Source organism: Chenopodium album, chromosome 3, assembly GCF_948465745.1.
Source record: "Chenopodium album chromosome 3, dcCheAlbu1.1, whole genome shotgun sequence".
NCBI lineage: Eukaryota > Viridiplantae > Streptophyta > Magnoliopsida > Caryophyllales > Amaranthaceae > Chenopodium > Chenopodium album.
Genome location: NC_137836.1, coordinates 2,579,046 through 2,595,915, shown reverse-complemented (window position 1 = coordinate 2,595,915; position 16,870 = coordinate 2,579,046). Strand labels below are relative to the sequence as shown.

Genomic DNA, 16,870 nt, shown 5'->3' with positions numbered 1-16,870 from the left:
AGTAATTATGAGTGACACTATTATCCTAGCAATGATTGGAAGCAAACTAACTAACCAAGTACACATTTTATATATTGCCATGATATAGTAACTAACGAGAAAAAGGTGTTGGTCAGAAAAGACTACTACATTGGGAAACATAATCCAAAGTTGTATAAATGGACCACCAAAGTGAAGAATCCTAGTAAAGTTCAACACAATCTATGCCCAAATTATTGTAGCACAGTTACATTCCTTTTAGAGGAAGATCTATTTTGAAAAATAAAACGGTGAACAAAAATGTTTTTATTTTAAGTTGTGATAAAATTCCTCTCCAATCCTTGCATTTAATTGAATATCAGAATAATTTCAAAGACGGTTGAAAAAAGTGCTATGTTGCAAGTAAATATAAATACTCTTGTAGATTCCTAACAATAATTCTACCATAAGAAAATCAATCTAAGCACTTTATCATAAGCATACCAACTATCCCTTTGTATACATATAACATTTCATCTTCTACTACAAGTCATTCTTATTCCGAATTATTTACTTCAACTCTTATAAACTTGTCCATTACCATTATACATGACTTTTAGACAATATCCATAATTGTTGTACATGCAAGTAGTTTGAATGTCATAAAGTTATTCTCAAATATTTTAATTACAAATACAAACGTTATTTAATTGAAATGACGCAAGATGTAACAATGTTCAATCTTAATAGAGAACAAATATCTAATATCACGATTGAATTAAGAACAGAGGAAGTATAGGAAGTATATATTCATGATATGCATGCCGTCAATAAGATCAACGTAGACAAGAGGGCAAGAGGCCCGGCCACCTCGCCTACTGGCTAAGCACCATCATTTTAAATTTAAATTAAAAGTAAAAACCTATCTCTCTATTCTTTTGATTGGCAGCAGAAAAACCACATGCACCTATAACATTTTTAGGTTACTCTATTTTAAAATAACACCTCAATTCTAAGTAGCCTTTATCATATATCAAAAGGATGTGTGTTCTATACCCTTAAAAAATTAAAATTGTTGCGGGTTTTTAATCTAAGAAGTTACAAAATGAGTACATTATGTCTATTTTGAAACTACTTTTTACACTTTTTATCGAAACAAATTCATCAAAATTCAATCCACAAATCACCTTGACCTCAAAGTTATTATAATTGTGGTAATAAAGAGGACATAGGATCCTACACTTACTTAGAGGTGTACAAATTCCACCTTTTGAACTTCAAATTGTTTACTAGTTGTCTACTTCTAAAGATTCTTGTGTTATTATACATAGTATTATATATATCTTATCTACATATTGAAAATTGTTCCGTCAATAATTGAAATAACTAAATAGGGTTCAAAAATTTCCTATACAATGGTTGTATATCGATCACATATGAGCCCTAAATCTTGTTCTTCCATCAAGATTGATTAGGCGGATCGGATTACATTATTGGATCATCCAAGTCCTCTATGCCTTTCAACAAAATTTAAAAAGATCGATCTATGAACGGCCGAGCATACCATTATTATTAACATCAATGAAAGCATACCTTAGCATGAAGTATAAAAGGTACATAGTTAGAGAGGTAAACTCTTCAAAGTCATTATATTCTACTTAGATGACTAATAACGGACCAAAAAAATTGAGAACTCCAAAGGATGGAATAATTGTTTGTAGTAAAAAAAAAAAAAGTTTTGGATCTAAAGAAAATAAATTATGCTTAAACCTACCAAAATTATCAAAGCTCAACCGTAGGGAGAATTCCTCCCAAGAGGGGTGCCTTGACTAGCCGGTGACAACCTCTCTAGCTTAGGCGACGACTCGAATTTCTTGTCACCCCCAACAACAATATCACTAGTTAGGAGTGGCTTAGACTCATAAATCTCCGAGATCGAATCGATTTGATGCTCAGCACCACTCCTATGATGATCCAAAGATGGTGGTGCAATTTGTATATCGGTACCCTTAAAAGGGTCTTCATGATCTTGAGGATTTCCTAAGCAATTAGCCGCGGTTGGAGGTCCAAGTTCTTGGAGACGAAGATGATCATCGGACCAAATTAAAGGACTCTTACCATTATTATTGTTATTTCCATTGTTATAAGGGTTTGGTCTCTTCTTATTTCCTAAACAAAGGCTATCACTTGGAACTTGCATGAAGTTCTCAAGTGATGAAGAACGGTCCAAACTCGAGTGAAGATCTAATGCTTGCTCACCACCATAGATGTTAAGGTCTTGGAGAGATGGGAAATTCATCGGGCCGAATTCTTTCATAGGTCCTTCTAAGTGGTCTCCGGCCATTGTTGGGCTATTATTGCCTAGGATGTTGTTGTTGCCTTTGTTGTTATAGCTTGCTGAAGCTGCCATATTGGTTTCTCCTGCTAGTGTTTGACATGCTTTCTCTAGTATGTTTTGCATGTATTTTCCTTGTGCCTCAATTCTTAGTTGCAAATGTCTTTGGACCTGCCATTAACAATAATCAATAATTAGCACATCATAATATTTTTCTACAACTTTCATTAAAAATAATGGAGTACATGTAGAGTAGTATGTCAAATTGTATACATTAGCTATCATGCATACAGTATTACAGTGTAATCATATGTAAGATAATGTGACAATTAATTCTGAATAAGAGTAAATTTCTTTTCTAAAAACATTTTTCATCGATGTTTGATATGGTTAATTTACTCGGAAAAAGAATTAGATTTTTAGAGGATCGGAGCTATATATTTATTTGAAATAGTTTTATATTAGTCTCACCTCTAATTGTTCTTGGAGCCTCCTTTGCACCTCCAATTGCATCCTAATTGCATCACTAATGTGTACATTGCTGCTGCCATAGTTGCAAAAGGAACAAAAATTATATTTATTAATTGAAAAGAACAATTTTTAAATAACAATGAAAATCAAATTAAAAATCCAAGATATAAATTAAAAGAAAGAGAAAGATAAAAGTGTAAAAGAAGATGCCAGATAAAAAGATATTCTAGGAGGGAGTGGTTCTTAAACAATTGTAAGGTTACTTCAATGAGAAGTTGCCTTACAAAAGTTTTTGTTCAAATGACAAAAAAAAAATAAACTGCTAACTTACTAATTGTTGCGGTGAATGAAATAAATAAAACATGATATAAATGGTGAAAACACATACTCATTCATAGTACGACCCATTAATCCGGAGGATGATGCAGTGTTCCTCTGAAGCTCCAACGACGTAGCTGCAACAACCGCGAATATGAAACAAACAAAGATCACAAATGAGTTAGTTTTTCTTTCATTTACATACAACTATATGACATGCATGTAGAAAATTTAATTCAACATGTAATAGATAAAATTATGAAATTGAAGATGATAAACCCTAGCTAATTTAATTAACATTAATTAATGATTAGTCACCTCTCTTACCATCTTGCTTAACCGAGTGGTGATCATTGAAATCTTTATGAGGCTGCTTTCCTAGCCGAAATTTCTGTATTATAAGAACACAAGATGCAAAGTTTAGCTGGGAATCAAAACATGAAAAATTCAATATTAAGTGCAATTATAAACATAAGAATTTCAACATAAAAGTAATATTCAATAATATATGAAGTACTAGTTTAAAAAAAAATTTAATATACAATAGTTGCACCATCATGTTAATATTAAGTTCAATGACCTTCTCACAATATTTGAAAATTAGTGAATTTTGTAAAACAAGTTCATAATTTTGGTTTTAAAAAAGATATAGATTGAAATTTAATTAATTAATTAATTAATAGTATTGTTAGATATTATTAGGGCTTAATATTATAGAAATTGCTACAAGAAAGTTATAAAAATTATGAGTAAATAATCAAACCTGAAGATGGCTCTTGAGGTGGTACAAAGTGAGACCCTTAACACCCATAACTCTCATGATCGTCTTTGGTGTAGCCTCTACATAAATTTAATCCGCACCAACAAATTAGTATGAAAATTAAACAACAACAAAAAAAAAAAAAAAAAAAAAACGTTACTAAAATTATAAGACATACAAATACTTATAAACAATATTAATTACATCGATATTTAAAACTGACAAGCAATAGCGCACTGCACCAAAATCTTAAAATTTCCATATAAGTATAAAAGAGGGTAAGAGGAAAGTACTATCAGGGCCGCCGAGCTGAGTAACAGCATCAACAAAGCGTTCATGGAGCTCGACAGTCCAACGAAGGCGAGGCTTAGGGTCAGTAGTGAGAACGAGGCCGGAGTCATTTTGAACACACACAGAAGAAGTCCTTTCATTTGAATTCATAGAAGAAGGCTTCTTAGGGTGGTGGAACATTCTTTCCTTCTTTCTTTCTTTTTTTTGTTTTTTTTTTCTTTCTCTCTCTTCTTTCTCTCAAGAATACGAACAAATGCGATATGCAAATAAGGAAGAGAATAGGATGCGGTTTTTTAAGGGTGAGCAATGGAGCTGGTCCTTAACTTTATGGTTATTTTTAACTACAATTCTTCCTTCTACTCTATCTTTAATTTATCTCTTTTAGTGGGGACTATACTATAATTTTTACATCTCTTTTGTGGAATTGAAGACTGTCCCTCCCATGCAAATTAGCGTTTTTTTATATTTAATTCCCAGTCCTTAGGAGGGTACACTACAAGATTCCGCTTTTTTACTGAACGTTTTTGTACTACGTAATTAAAATGTGTCAATGTATATTTCCTTTTTTTTTTTTTTTTTTTTTAACTATTTGGAGATTTATGTTTAATTTGCATGTACTCATATAGATTATGTTATTTCCCTCGATCTCTTAAATTGTCTAGCTTGCTAATTCTGACCAGATTGTCCCATAAGGGGTTTCAATATGATACAACCCTTCATCTTACGGTCTTACCTACAAATATATATATATATATAGTTTATTTTATTAATGAATGTATACAATATTTGAATATATTTAATTATCTTATGTACATAAAATAAATACTTAATAGTTTAAGAGTAGTTATACATATTGAAATGAATATAATACGATTTTGCATAACTTTATTTTACTAACTTAATTGCAGCTCACATGAGATTATTATTATTATTATTATTATTATTATTATTATTATTATTATTATTATTATTATTATTATTATTATTATTATTATTATTATTATTATTATTATTATTATTATTATTATTATTATTATTATTATCAAAAACAAAAGTCATACAACCTACAATAAATTAGTGGGAAGCCGAGATACAATCTGGGCCCCCACTCCTCTAGCTATAGCAAATCCTACCCTAGTGAAGATATGAGCTGCAGCACGAGCCCCAATGTCTTGCGTCGTCGAGAACCTCTGAATCCGCTTCAGTAACGCAACAGCCTCCTTCTCTAATTCCCCAAGCGAAGAAAAGGAGAAGGGAATGAAACCATATCCAATCGCCTGACATCGAGCTTCATACTTAACCCGCTTCCGATGAGCAGCATCAGCCACAACCCGCCCAGGAATAAAGTCAGATAGCCCTGACTGTGTCAAAGGAGAAGACCCTGTCAAATCAATACAGACATCGCGACCACGATCCCATGAATAAAGTAACACATCCGCAGGTCTGAGGGCCTCGTCGTTCCCTCCAGCCAACCCAATGTCAACCTCTTTTCTCGCTGAAATCCCAGAACGATAACAAACATCAACAAGGGTATCCCGAACAACATTATGCCGATGTTTAATACCCACAATACCAGCACAAGACACCGCGTGATCACCGAAAATATCTCCAGCAAAAACCCTCGAACAAGCAGAGCACGACGTCGAGATAGAGAACAATGGAACACCCAACCGATAGGACAACACACAGCGATAAGTCTTGGCGTTCATCGTCTGACCCAACCCCGAAATAGGAACCGCCCGGAGCCAAGCAGAGGTGTGATCACCCTGCTGTGATTTCCACAATGCTGATTGTCGAGGAGTTAAAGAATTATTATTATTATTATTATTATTATTATTATTATTATTATTATTATTATTATTATTATTATTATTATTATTATTATTATTATTATTATTATTATTATTTCTTATTTTAATAGTGTAAAAATCCAAATAATGTCTTTAATAAAAGTGGAGAAATTATAATATTTTTTTTTTTAGAAAAAAAAAAAAGTTCAAAACCATTAAGGTAGTGATATTATTGCTTTGTGTGTAACAGTACTACTACGTATATTATATAAATTCCTATGTTCTCGATCTTATAGTATAGGTTTTCTACTTTTCTATGTGATTTGTAGATTTGCTTTTTAGATTGATTGAAAGAGAGTAACACTCTGGACAATGCAATGGTGCCTGTTATGGTAAAAAAATACTTGTAATAATTTTATTGATAAAAAATACGAGTACTTATGTTTTATTTGATAATAACAAATTCTTGAATAAGTCGGGATTACATAAGCTTATTGTAAGACAGGTTAAAATTACGTTAAAAGTTTTTAAAATTATCCTTATATACTTCGTACTACTTCTTATAAAAGTTACCATTTTTGTAACATACAAATTTTACCTTTAAAAATTACTCATAATACGTACTCAAACTGACCGTCTATCAATAACATTAACAAAAGTTTGTTTTAGTTTATACAAGGCTTATTGTTTATTTATTTCCTCTTATACAAGTTTTTTTTTTTTTTTTAATTACGCCCTAGAAGATGTGGACCCCAATGCCAAAAAATTAAATGTGAATGCACTAAAAAAAACTTACCTCCGTTTCTTATTGTTTGTTACAACCCTTTGGTAGTATTTCTATTTTTCTTTACCAAAAAAAAAAAAAAAAAAAAAAAAGCAGGAGTGTCTTACATATCCTCTGTTTATTATCTAGCATAGGTATATACAGAAAAAATGATGACACGAAATAACAATAATATAAAGCTAAGCCACAAGCCCTTGCATGTCTCTCAAACAATTGATCAAGGTATAATTTTTTTTTTTTTTTTTTTTTGGTTGAAGCCTCAAGGTATAAATATTAAATAACAAGGTTGATTTAATTATTCTATATATTTCTTGAAGTTTATATATTCTTATTTGAAAAAATCCAAAATTCAATTCATAAATTTCAAAATAATGATTTGTATATCTCTAGTTAATAATTGTATGACAAAAATTTAGAACTACAATTCTTTTTTTTTTTTTCTTTCATTAAAAAAGTATAGAGTATATATGGAGTATTTGAAAGAATGATTATTATCATATAGAAACATAAAAGAAGTAAAAAAAAAAAAAAACGCAAACTGAAGAGAGATTCTATTAAAGAAGCAATTGAAGTGGTTCATCCACATATCCCCAAGAAGAATATATGCTTCCTTCTTTGACAATTCAGTATTGATTCGCCTTCCTATATCTTAAATATTAAGGACTTGTAAAGACAGCCTCTTCAACAATGTTACCAATAAAATTTTATTCTTATTTATTATTTTTTCACAACTAAGAAATTCAGCTTATATCTTTATACTGATTTTTTATTTAATAAAAACTAAGGGTGCATTATTTTAATAACCTATTTATTTAGCTGTAAATTGAATTTGGGCGGTTCTTAATTATGAGCCCTTATCAACATTTAACTTCTGAACTTATCTTATTTATTTAAACTGTGATTATGTATAAGAAAAAAAATTGATAAAGTTGGGTAGGTATAAGAAAAAAATGACTAATAATAAAAAAAAAAATGTGTTCGATATTAGCTTTTACCTATCTTAGGTTGTCAGCTTTACTTGATAAAAAATTTGAGTGTTTAACAACCACCTATACAACTACAAATATGTTTTGGTTCAGCTCAGTTTAGCTCAGTTCAGTCAATGAAAACATGCCTTTTTTTTTTTTTTTTTTTTTTTGTAGAGCAGGCCCTAACTTTTGGATTTATATTGTTTTCATATATTAGCTATATATAGTCTATGAAATTGAAGAATAATTACTTAAGATCAGATAGTTAATTTTCAATTCTCTCTTATTACCATCTTAAATTAATTGATTGTAGTGTATTGATCCTCTTTTGCTTTGCTAATCTTGAAACATAAATTGATAGCAAAGTCGCAAATTTGGGAATCATTTATATAGTCCCAACTTTCAATCCACTAGTATATTTTTGTATTAATCAATTCCTTCTTTCAATTGAAGTAGTAATCCATTGTTTTGGGGTTGGCTTCACAATATAGACTCAAGTGTATAGACACTTGACACTTGTTAATTATGGTGCCCAAATTAACCCCTTATCAACCGATAACACAAAATGAATCCCATACATTACTTCAATACTGAGTATCTTTTTTAGAGTATGTACCAATATATACCAATATCTTTTTTAGAGTATGTACCAATATATACCAATACTAATAATACCTCGTCTCCTCCCTTATTTTAAACTAGACATGTTACAAACTTATCTGTTTTACTTTTTATAGACAACCTCTAATACCATTAATTTGATATCACATATTTCCCCCTTACTTCTCCATCCCTAGGCCAACTTTGTCTTCCTCGCTCTCTTTTCTTTGCCCACCAACCCACAATTGCAATAATGCCACCACCTATTGAAATTAAAGCAATGCAAGTGAATGAGAGAAGAAGAAGAAGTTAGACACCTTGTCCAATAGAGGGAGCTAGAGATTGAGATAGACGAGAAGGTCGGAGAAGGGATCTCAATTAAGGAAAGACGACAATATTGGAAGCTAATTAGGGATAGAGTCATAGAGGAGGGAAGGAAGAGGCCCCGAGGGGGGGGGGGAGGAGAGAACGCAACCGTGAGAGAAATGTGAGGATGACGTCGTATTAATTTGATAAATAATTAGATCATGTCACCTTTTGATTTTAAATTCCTGAAGCGACTTTCATTCAATTCAAGTTTAAAATGTCGAGAAGGCAACTTTGATGTATTGATTTATGTCCATTACTTGATTATCAAAAGTAAAGATCAGATTAAGATGACAAGAACAAATTAATTGGTACCATCATAATCCTAGCAATTTTTCATAAAATTAAATATCAAAACAAATAGTGTGTACCGTATTTATTTGCTTTAAGCAATAAATAGCAAATGAATATATCGTTGTTTAAACAATTATATAAAACCGACGCATTAATTATATAGTAGTCATATACAAGTATATAAAATGTATTTCTTTCAAGATGAAAAAGGCTAGCAAGTAAAGCAAAATTTTGAGATCTTAGCTCTTTAAACAGCCTAACTAGATAATAATCAAGCATCAAATAATTGGTGACTTTAATTTGCGAGTAGAACGACCAAAATAGGAATTATAGTATAATATTGCATGGCTACCACTCGTAAGAAAAGTTGACATTCAAACTTTTCATAAGATGAATTGAATAGAAATTAGAGTATATGTTAAATTAATCAAGTATAGTGTATGCGCCCACATTTAGAGAAAAAAGCGAGAGTTTAACTTTTAGTTGATAATGTTAAAACAACCACAAACTTGTGACAAAGTAGTCTGGCATAGTATCCATGTTTGCTTAAATTTCAAGCATCTTTATGTGCTTTCGAATTTATTCTCAAGAATGAATATATTCGTTTCAAAGTGAGCTTGTGGGTCCCCATTACATCCCAAAAACCTAAACCTATGGTAAAAATAACAACCAAAGTTATATTCCCCAACAATAATACTTGTAATAATATTGATAGATAATACTCTATACATAAGTTTTTCAGTGCGGCAGGGGTTACTTGCATCGTGGGGTTACTTGTATCGTGGGGTTACTTATAGGTGTTACTTGTATTCTGAGTAACTCCTACAAGTAACTCTAAACCAAAACCCCATACCAAACCAATAACACTCTACAAATAACCCCAGAATACAAGTAACACCTGACAAAACCAGTAACATCCTACAAGTAACCCCTGACAAAACCAGTAACATCCTACAGGTAACCCTTGACCAAATCCAGTAACACCAGTACAAGTAACCTCATGATACAAGTAACACCTACAAGTCACCCCTGACAAAACCAGTAACACCTTACAAGTAACCCTTGACCAATACCAGTAACACCCATACAAGTAACCCTAGAATACAAGTAACCCCTGACAAAACCAGTAACACCCTACAAGTAACCCCTGCCGCACCATGTGGCCAGCCGCATACAAAAATTTGTATACTCCATAATATAATAGAGAACTATTTAATATATTACTTAAAATAGTATTATATTTAGAATACATATATAACAAAATCACGCATTGATCAATGTAATTAATATCAATTTTAATTTAATATTTTTACTTTTAGTTCTCTTATTTAACATCCCAAAACTCGTTAGCTTTTGCCATAATAATACTAATAATCTTCTCTCAATACTATAACCTCATCACTTTTCATTTAAAAAATATAAAATACAAGTATTCCGTATTTATATGTATACAATACAAGTATATAACCATGTGTATATAAACATTTAGCATCTAATGTTCCTATGGATATAAAACGAGTTCTATCTATGGATACAATACAAGCAATAACATTTAGCATCTAATTTTCTCTCTTTTATCCTTTCATTATCCCATTACATTTTTCCAATTTTACTACTTAGTACGTTATCATACACCATGTCTAATCCGAACTTTATACTCCGTTGTGTTATACGGAAGGAGTATAAAGTTCGGATTAATAAAAAAAAAAAAATTAAAATTGGGATTAATATTGACGAATGAGGCAAAGTTGGGATTAATCATGACAATTATTTCTTTATTTTTTTCAACTAAAGAGGTCGAAAGAAGGATTCACCTTATGCAAATTTTCTCTTTGTTTGTGATTTTTGTTGCTATAGTAAAAAAAAAAAAATTTAAAAAAAATGTAAAGAAAAGAAAATAAAGAAAAGAAAAGAAATGAAAGAGCATAGTAAGGAAATTTTGGAATCCAAGTTGGTAGTAATAAGTTACTTAAACTTTGCTAACTTTACCAAATCTATTACTACCTCCGGTCCAAATTACTCGCAACTTTGGAATATTTTATATCTCACAAATAATACCCCAAAGTTGCGAGTAATTTGGACCGGAGGTAGTAATTAAACTATACTAAAAACAAATCCTTTCATTACACATGTCATTCATTACCTTGTGAAAAATTTTTCCGCCTTTTTTTGCTCCTCTCTCTCTCTCTCTCCTTTTTTTTAAAAAAAAATAAATTTTTTTGCAAAATTTAAAGTAAAATATTTAAACCTTAAGTATTTTCTTTCTATCTCACTCTCTCTCCTCTCCTTAATATATGTGCCTAAATCAAACACGTCAACTAAATAGAAACAGAGGAAGTATAAATTAGATTAAAAAAAAAAAGTATTCACCATTGTGTGCAGCTCATTGCCAAGATATGAAGAAAGATTGAATTATTGATAAGCCATATATATGCTCATGAGTCTATGACTCTATGAGAACTTAATAAGCATTTCACAAGAATTAGAGATTGTGTGCAGCCCAAAATCATAAGGTCCATTTCTTTGGCTTAGGCTCAGGCTCATTAACACCTATGGCCTGCCAAGGAATTGTAGCCCAGGCCCAATTATTTATAGAATGAACAATGTTAGTTTGGCAATGTACTCATAGAAGCATACATTAGCAACATTTAGCTGCATAGTATGTGGTAATGGAAGTGAAACATGATCAAAACTTGAGAGGAAAACAAGTAAAACAACGACATCAAAAACTCGAACCAATAAAAAGGGATGTTGCTATTATTTACAAACTTTCTATTAAGAAAATAAAAGTGTTGCAACTAAAATAGTATGGATGAGATATAATATTAATCATTCTAAAAACAATCGTCTTAGATTCTACATATAGAACATGTTTTGAACTATATCAGCCAAAATGTTAAAATTTTGTTGAATCCCCTAACTTCTTCTAGGCGCGATATTCCCAATGCTTCACCCCAAAAGTTTAGCTCATAGTTAAGCATCAACTCTAGCCTACGGTAAGCACTCTTCTAGGATACCCGGTGCCAGATTAGATTATGAAGAATGAGAAAGCTAAGAATCTACTGGTATACATTTTTACAACCGGGAACAATCATATAACACTATGAAACTAACAATCTTCAACTTGGCATGGAATGTATTTCGATTGACATGATTCAGGCTAGATCCACATTCTGCTCTTTAGTTTTTAGAGTCTCTTTGATTCTCAGCAGAAGAATAGTTTTCCAAGAATCCTGCACACCAAAAAGCATCAGTAATCAGATGTGAAGTGTAATTGCTGAAATAATCATCTGAAGTGAATGAAATCCAATCTTAGTAAATTATTGCACTCGCCACTGGCAGTAAGCTTTCTCATATATGGTGGATTCAAAATTGACTAGTGTTACCAGCTCCATGATATAACCTTATTATTTTAGAACTTATTAAAAGATAAAAAGCATTGGTATGAGAGATGCAGAAGGTGAAAGTTACCAGAGGGCTTAAGCTATCGTAGTCCATCAGAACTTCAGTAAACTTTTCAACGTCTTTCCTGTCATATGCAGCCAATAGATCCTGAAATATCAACAAGATAATAGTGTTTATGAGTTACATGAATAACTTATTCATAATTACAGAGAAAGTTTGCAATGCAGTCTGATAAACTTGTAGCAGAAATGGCAGGCAAGGAAGCAAACAAAAAATTGTCAGAAATAAGTTCCAAGCCTGCATTTTCCACTTGATGAATTTGTTTTAAGTTATGTCTCTTGGCCGTAAGTACTTGTGCTAGACACGATATGCTTGCAAGTAGAAGACTCAACATATTTTTTGGTCCAAAAAAACAGTCAAGTGTTCTACCAATCATGAGTGTTGAGGTACTTGAAGTGAACATCCGAGGACAGTAAGAGGATATAGAAAATAGATTGTTCACACATTGACAAACGCAATCAAAACTTACACTTAAAAGCTCATATTCTCGAGTCCTTGAGAAAGTGGGATCCAAATTCTGCATACATGTAAAAGCTATATTAAACCTAGGCTTATTAAAAGAACTCAAAACCCATAACACAACCTTCAAAGAGGATTAACAACAATAACCTGATATCTTGCCAATGCATTGGACACTGCAACAATATCTCCTATGCAGAGATGACAAATACCAGCGTTTAGCAGATGCCCTCTAACTCCATACCTCAGCAGATTGCTGTTGACAGCTTCCTGTGCTACTTCTTCAAAAATCTCAATTGCCTTCATATATCTGTAAAAGTATGTAATAAGTGACTTTTGTTGTTGGCAACTTCAATTGTAATCAAAATGAATACATATGATTTCACTTTCCATTAACTTATGCAAAAGCTTGCATCAGTAAAAGATATCGGGTTATATGTGTAAATATGTTCATGCCAAAACTCATTTTTACATTACTTCACCATTACACACAAAGCTAGTTCATTGCAATGACCAAGTATAAAACTTACAGTTTTAATTGAGCAGAAAATTGAGCAACTTTTTGCTTGCATTGACTTGCAGACGTTGTTGCAGCTTCTACTTGGAATAAGTCAGCTGCCCGCTTAAAATGTTTGATAGCCTCCTCCAAATCTCGCAACTGCTCATACAGCTCACCTACTTCCTGAATGAATAAAAGGCCAACTTCAGTTGTTAATGTGCTTCATAATTCACACTCAGCAGTCACCACTCTTACAAGACAAGCCAGACAGACTTTACCTTGCAATATCTTGCAGCCATACTAAATATCCCAATATTCGAGAAAAGGTTCACAGCTTGCTCAAGACATGATATGGCTTCTGTTTATAACCAGAAAAATCAAATGTCACAACAAAAATCATCTCATCACATGTAATATGAAACATGCATATATAGCAGAATAAAAGTACTTGTAAAGCAATATGCTTTAACATAATTTTCAGCAGAGCACGGTATTAAATAGTAGTCTTTAAATTTCTAAACAAGATAAACAAAACGCTGCATATTAAGGTATAGGTCGTGTCCAGTTTGTAGAGAAAGATTAAAAGCTGGATTTTGATTTCTACAATAAGTAGTTTGAATGGAAATCAGCTTTCAAACTGTATAAAATTAGAATATGAAGATGAAAAAATTGGTGCCTAAGCAATCCTCCACTTTCTACCAAGTGAATGCAATCTAGTAATACACGAAAGAACACTCACGTATGGGAGATATCTTCTTATAACAGTTTGCCGATTCTACATAAGCACCAGCAGCTTCATGATTTTTGTTGGACTGAAACATTCGTAATATCAACATTTGAGTATATGACATAATAGTTGATCCACACAATATGGCATAATTGAAAGAGCAGAACAGAAAACAAACAAATTTGTTGAGGATGAAAAATGCACCTTCAAGTGACACTCCGCCAACTTGATGTAGGCAGACCCAGCTTGGTCCCCTAATCAATATCACAAGTACAAAAGTTTTCAGCAATAACCTCTAACAATATTTCTAAAGCATAAATTACGAAAATAAAGTTTTGGCGGGAAAAAAAACCAAGCAGATGGCAGCATGTGTTAGCCTTTCATTATTTATTTTCTAGTTGCTACTATAGTAGCAACAAGAGGAAGTTGTTTCTTTTGTATTTTTAGTTGGTAATATACATACAATTCATTCACCTACAACGACGAACTAATTAACACAACTCAAACACCAATAATTGTAATTAAAGTTTCCATCTCTAGGAAACACACCATTAACAAATGGTAAACTCGACGTTTGTACCTAAGGCAATGATGTAAACAGAATTTTAACGATTTTTTAACAAATATGCCAAATAGATAGACTTTCAAACTAAGTCACACTGTACTGTATTAATTAAGAATTATAACATGACTATCATAGCCTGAACTTCTTAGAAAGAAGGAAAATAATACATGATGACTTTTCAATATTTTGTTAAAAAATTGTCATCACTAAGTAGACTAATTTAAAACTCCGTACACCAACAAAAATATATTTAAACATTTCTGGGTTTTATATATTCAAATGTCTCTTTTCTTGAACAGAATATTCTCACTTTTTTCTATTATTTTTAATATCTACATAGAAGAACAAATCTGAAACTGAAATTATTGCCATAAATCCAACAGTAAACATTAAACCCTGCTTTATATTTCAGGATTATACCAGCATGTTCCCAGAAAAGAAGCAATACTACAACAAATAATTCTGCAAAACCCAGAAATTTGCAATCTTTAACATTCATAAATTTCTAAAACTTTGTCATAAAAATGGTAAATTAAAGCAACAAATTAAACCATAAGACTAAAATTGAAAAGGGTATGAAATACTTACAAGATTTGTCAATTTTGAAGGAAGTAGCAGATTTCTGATAGAATTCAGCAGCAACTCCATCATCATGTTTAGAAACAGAGCCAAAATTAGCAGAATTGTCAAATTTGCATCTTTTAGCTTTTGTAATGTAATCCACCATTTTTGCAGAAGAAAAGAGAGAAATTTGTGACAGAAAAAAAGGAAGAAAATTTGAAAGATTGATGATAAATGTTGAAGTGTTGAAGAAATGCAAAGAAGAAAGGGTGCATTTATATAGTAGTCCTTACTAATTATGGGTGTAATCTGAAATTAGAGTTGATTAATTAATTTATTTAATTTTTGGATACGATACGCATTTTTGCCTTGCATAAGACTTTGTATACTTGTATAGTATTGGGCTTTACATAAGATTTATGGATGTTGATATTTTTTGACATATGTTCCAAAGAGTTGTGCTTGTACGTGTATATCATGGGTTGGTGCACGATGACATGGTATGACCTCATGTTGTAAACCATGATACTCCGAAAACTCCCTCCGTGTTTAAATAAGAGATAAGTGGGGTACTTAGAGTATTAAAAAACTATAAAAGAAAGATAGTGGGGTTAATAGTTTATTGAAAAGTAATGAATGTGTGAGGAAAGATATAATAAAAAAGTAGTTGTAGGTTTAGGTGGGGACCATGAGAGAAGAGAGATATAATATTTTTAATGTAGCTTTTTACCAAAAAAGAAAGTGTAACACTTAAAAAAACACGGAGAGTTACTCCATTAGTTGACACGTATTTCTTTTTAGGAAGTTTTTTTAGACACATTTTCTTTTTAGGTAAGTTTTATACCTTGCTTTTTAAGTGTACCCCACTTGCTTTATCATTCTCTTTCACTCTCTCTCCTCTCCTTAATATGTGTGATTAAATTGAACGTGTTAACTAAATAGAAACGGAGGAAGTACGAAGTATGACCTACTTTGACTTTTGCATTATTTACATACATCATTTTGAAATTTTGAATTTGGTTATAACTTTTTGCTTGTCTATAAGATTAATGGCATGTTCAGATTTACTGTATTAAACTAAACTGATTGGAATTGAAATGAACTGAACTGAATTGTTTATGAGAGAAGGAAATTAGAAATTGAACTGATTGGAACTGAACTGAATTGAACTTAAATTAAGTTGTAGAAAACATGCCCTAAATCTAGTCATGTGAGTACATGTTAGAATATCTTAATGTATAGGTTTTGATAATCAACCTTTTATAATTTATACTTATAATTGATAACTTAAAATATTATTGGTCAAAGTTTCTCTTTCGCAAGTGTGTCAATTAAAAGGGGGCATTTATTTTGAAACTGAGGGAGTGGTACCCCTTAGTTACATTTACTTACGGTTAGGAGATAAATCTAATTAAGGCCTTATTTGATAATTATAATTAGCCGGTAATTGAATGATATAGTACGTAGCTAGTTGTGTTAACTGATTTAACTAGCTTGTCTTGTATGATTATATGTAACAAAATATAAAGTGTTTAGTAAATTAATGTTAATTATTATCTCTTTGGTGTAAGATATAACCAAAAAGCTAAATGATCAATAAGCTACTAGCAGTAGCAGTAAGCCAGTAATTATTAAACATGAATAATCAATCAACTACTT

The 16,870-nt window shown here is 31.4% G+C and overlaps 2 protein-coding genes across 3 annotated transcripts; both read right to left on the bottom strand.

Moving 5' to 3' along the window:
- Positions 1 to 1,579: 1,579 nt before the first annotated feature.
- Positions 1,580 to 4,464, bottom strand: LOC145610324 (myb family transcription factor IPN2-like). 2 transcript variants are annotated; one of them, XM_081665654.1, is made up of 6 exons: positions 4,136 to 4,464; positions 3,846 to 3,922; positions 3,410 to 3,473; positions 3,153 to 3,219; positions 2,765 to 2,837; positions 1,580 to 2,464 (listed from the first exon to the last, which is right to left on the bottom strand). In XM_081665654.1, exons 1-6 carry the CDS (start codon positions 4,311 to 4,313, stop codon positions 1,748 to 1,750), a joined length of 1,176 nt encoding a protein of 391 aa, XP_081521780.1. In that variant the 5' UTR covers positions 4,314 to 4,464; the 3' UTR covers positions 1,580 to 1,747. The 2 variants fall into 2 exon arrangements, with proteins under 2 accessions (XP_081521780.1, XP_081521788.1); XM_081665662.1 differs by having other exon boundaries at positions 2,765 to 2,834.
- A 7,267-nt stretch (positions 4,465 to 11,731) lies between these two features.
- On the bottom strand, positions 11,732 to 15,596 carry LOC145610314 (alpha-soluble NSF attachment protein 2-like). Its single transcript, XM_081665645.1, has 9 exons — positions 15,239 to 15,596; positions 14,290 to 14,339; positions 14,098 to 14,170; positions 13,637 to 13,716; positions 13,390 to 13,541; positions 13,010 to 13,169; positions 12,870 to 12,917; positions 12,407 to 12,487; positions 11,732 to 12,168 (listed from the first exon to the last, which is right to left on the bottom strand). Exons 1-9 carry the CDS (start codon positions 15,375 to 15,377, stop codon positions 12,091 to 12,093), a joined length of 861 nt encoding a protein of 286 aa, XP_081521771.1. The 5' UTR covers positions 15,378 to 15,596; the 3' UTR covers positions 11,732 to 12,090.
- Positions 15,597 to 16,870: the final 1,274 nt, after the last annotated feature.

What these genes read in the sequence shown, in the direction of transcription:
- LOC145610324 (XM_081665654.1), bottom strand. Translation starts at nt 4,313, where the DNA reads ATGTTCCACCACCCTAAGAAGCCTTCTTCTATGAATTCAAATGAAAGG. An exon ending in CCACTCGGTTAAGCAAGATG is followed by an intron (nt 3,220 to 3,409) that starts GTAAGAGAGGTG and finishes CGGTTGTTGCAG; the next exon opens with CTACGTCGTTGGAGCTTCAG. An exon ending in GGCTCCAAGAACAATTAGAG is followed by an intron (nt 2,465 to 2,764) that starts GTGAGACTAATA and finishes TGTTAATGGCAG; the next exon opens with GTCCAAAGACATTTGCAACT.
- LOC145610314 (XM_081665645.1), bottom strand. Translation starts at nt 15,377, where the DNA reads ATGGTGGATTACATTACAAAAGCTAAAAGATGCAAATTTGACAATTCT. An exon ending in TGGCTGCAAGATATTGCAAG is followed by an intron (nt 13,542 to 13,636) that starts GTAAAGTCTGTC and finishes TTATTCATTCAG; the next exon opens with GAAGTAGGTGAGCTGTATGA. An exon ending in ATGCATTGGCAAGATATCAG is followed by an intron (nt 12,918 to 13,009) that starts GTTATTGTTGTT and finishes ACATGTATGCAG; the next exon opens with AATTTGGATCCCACTTTCTC.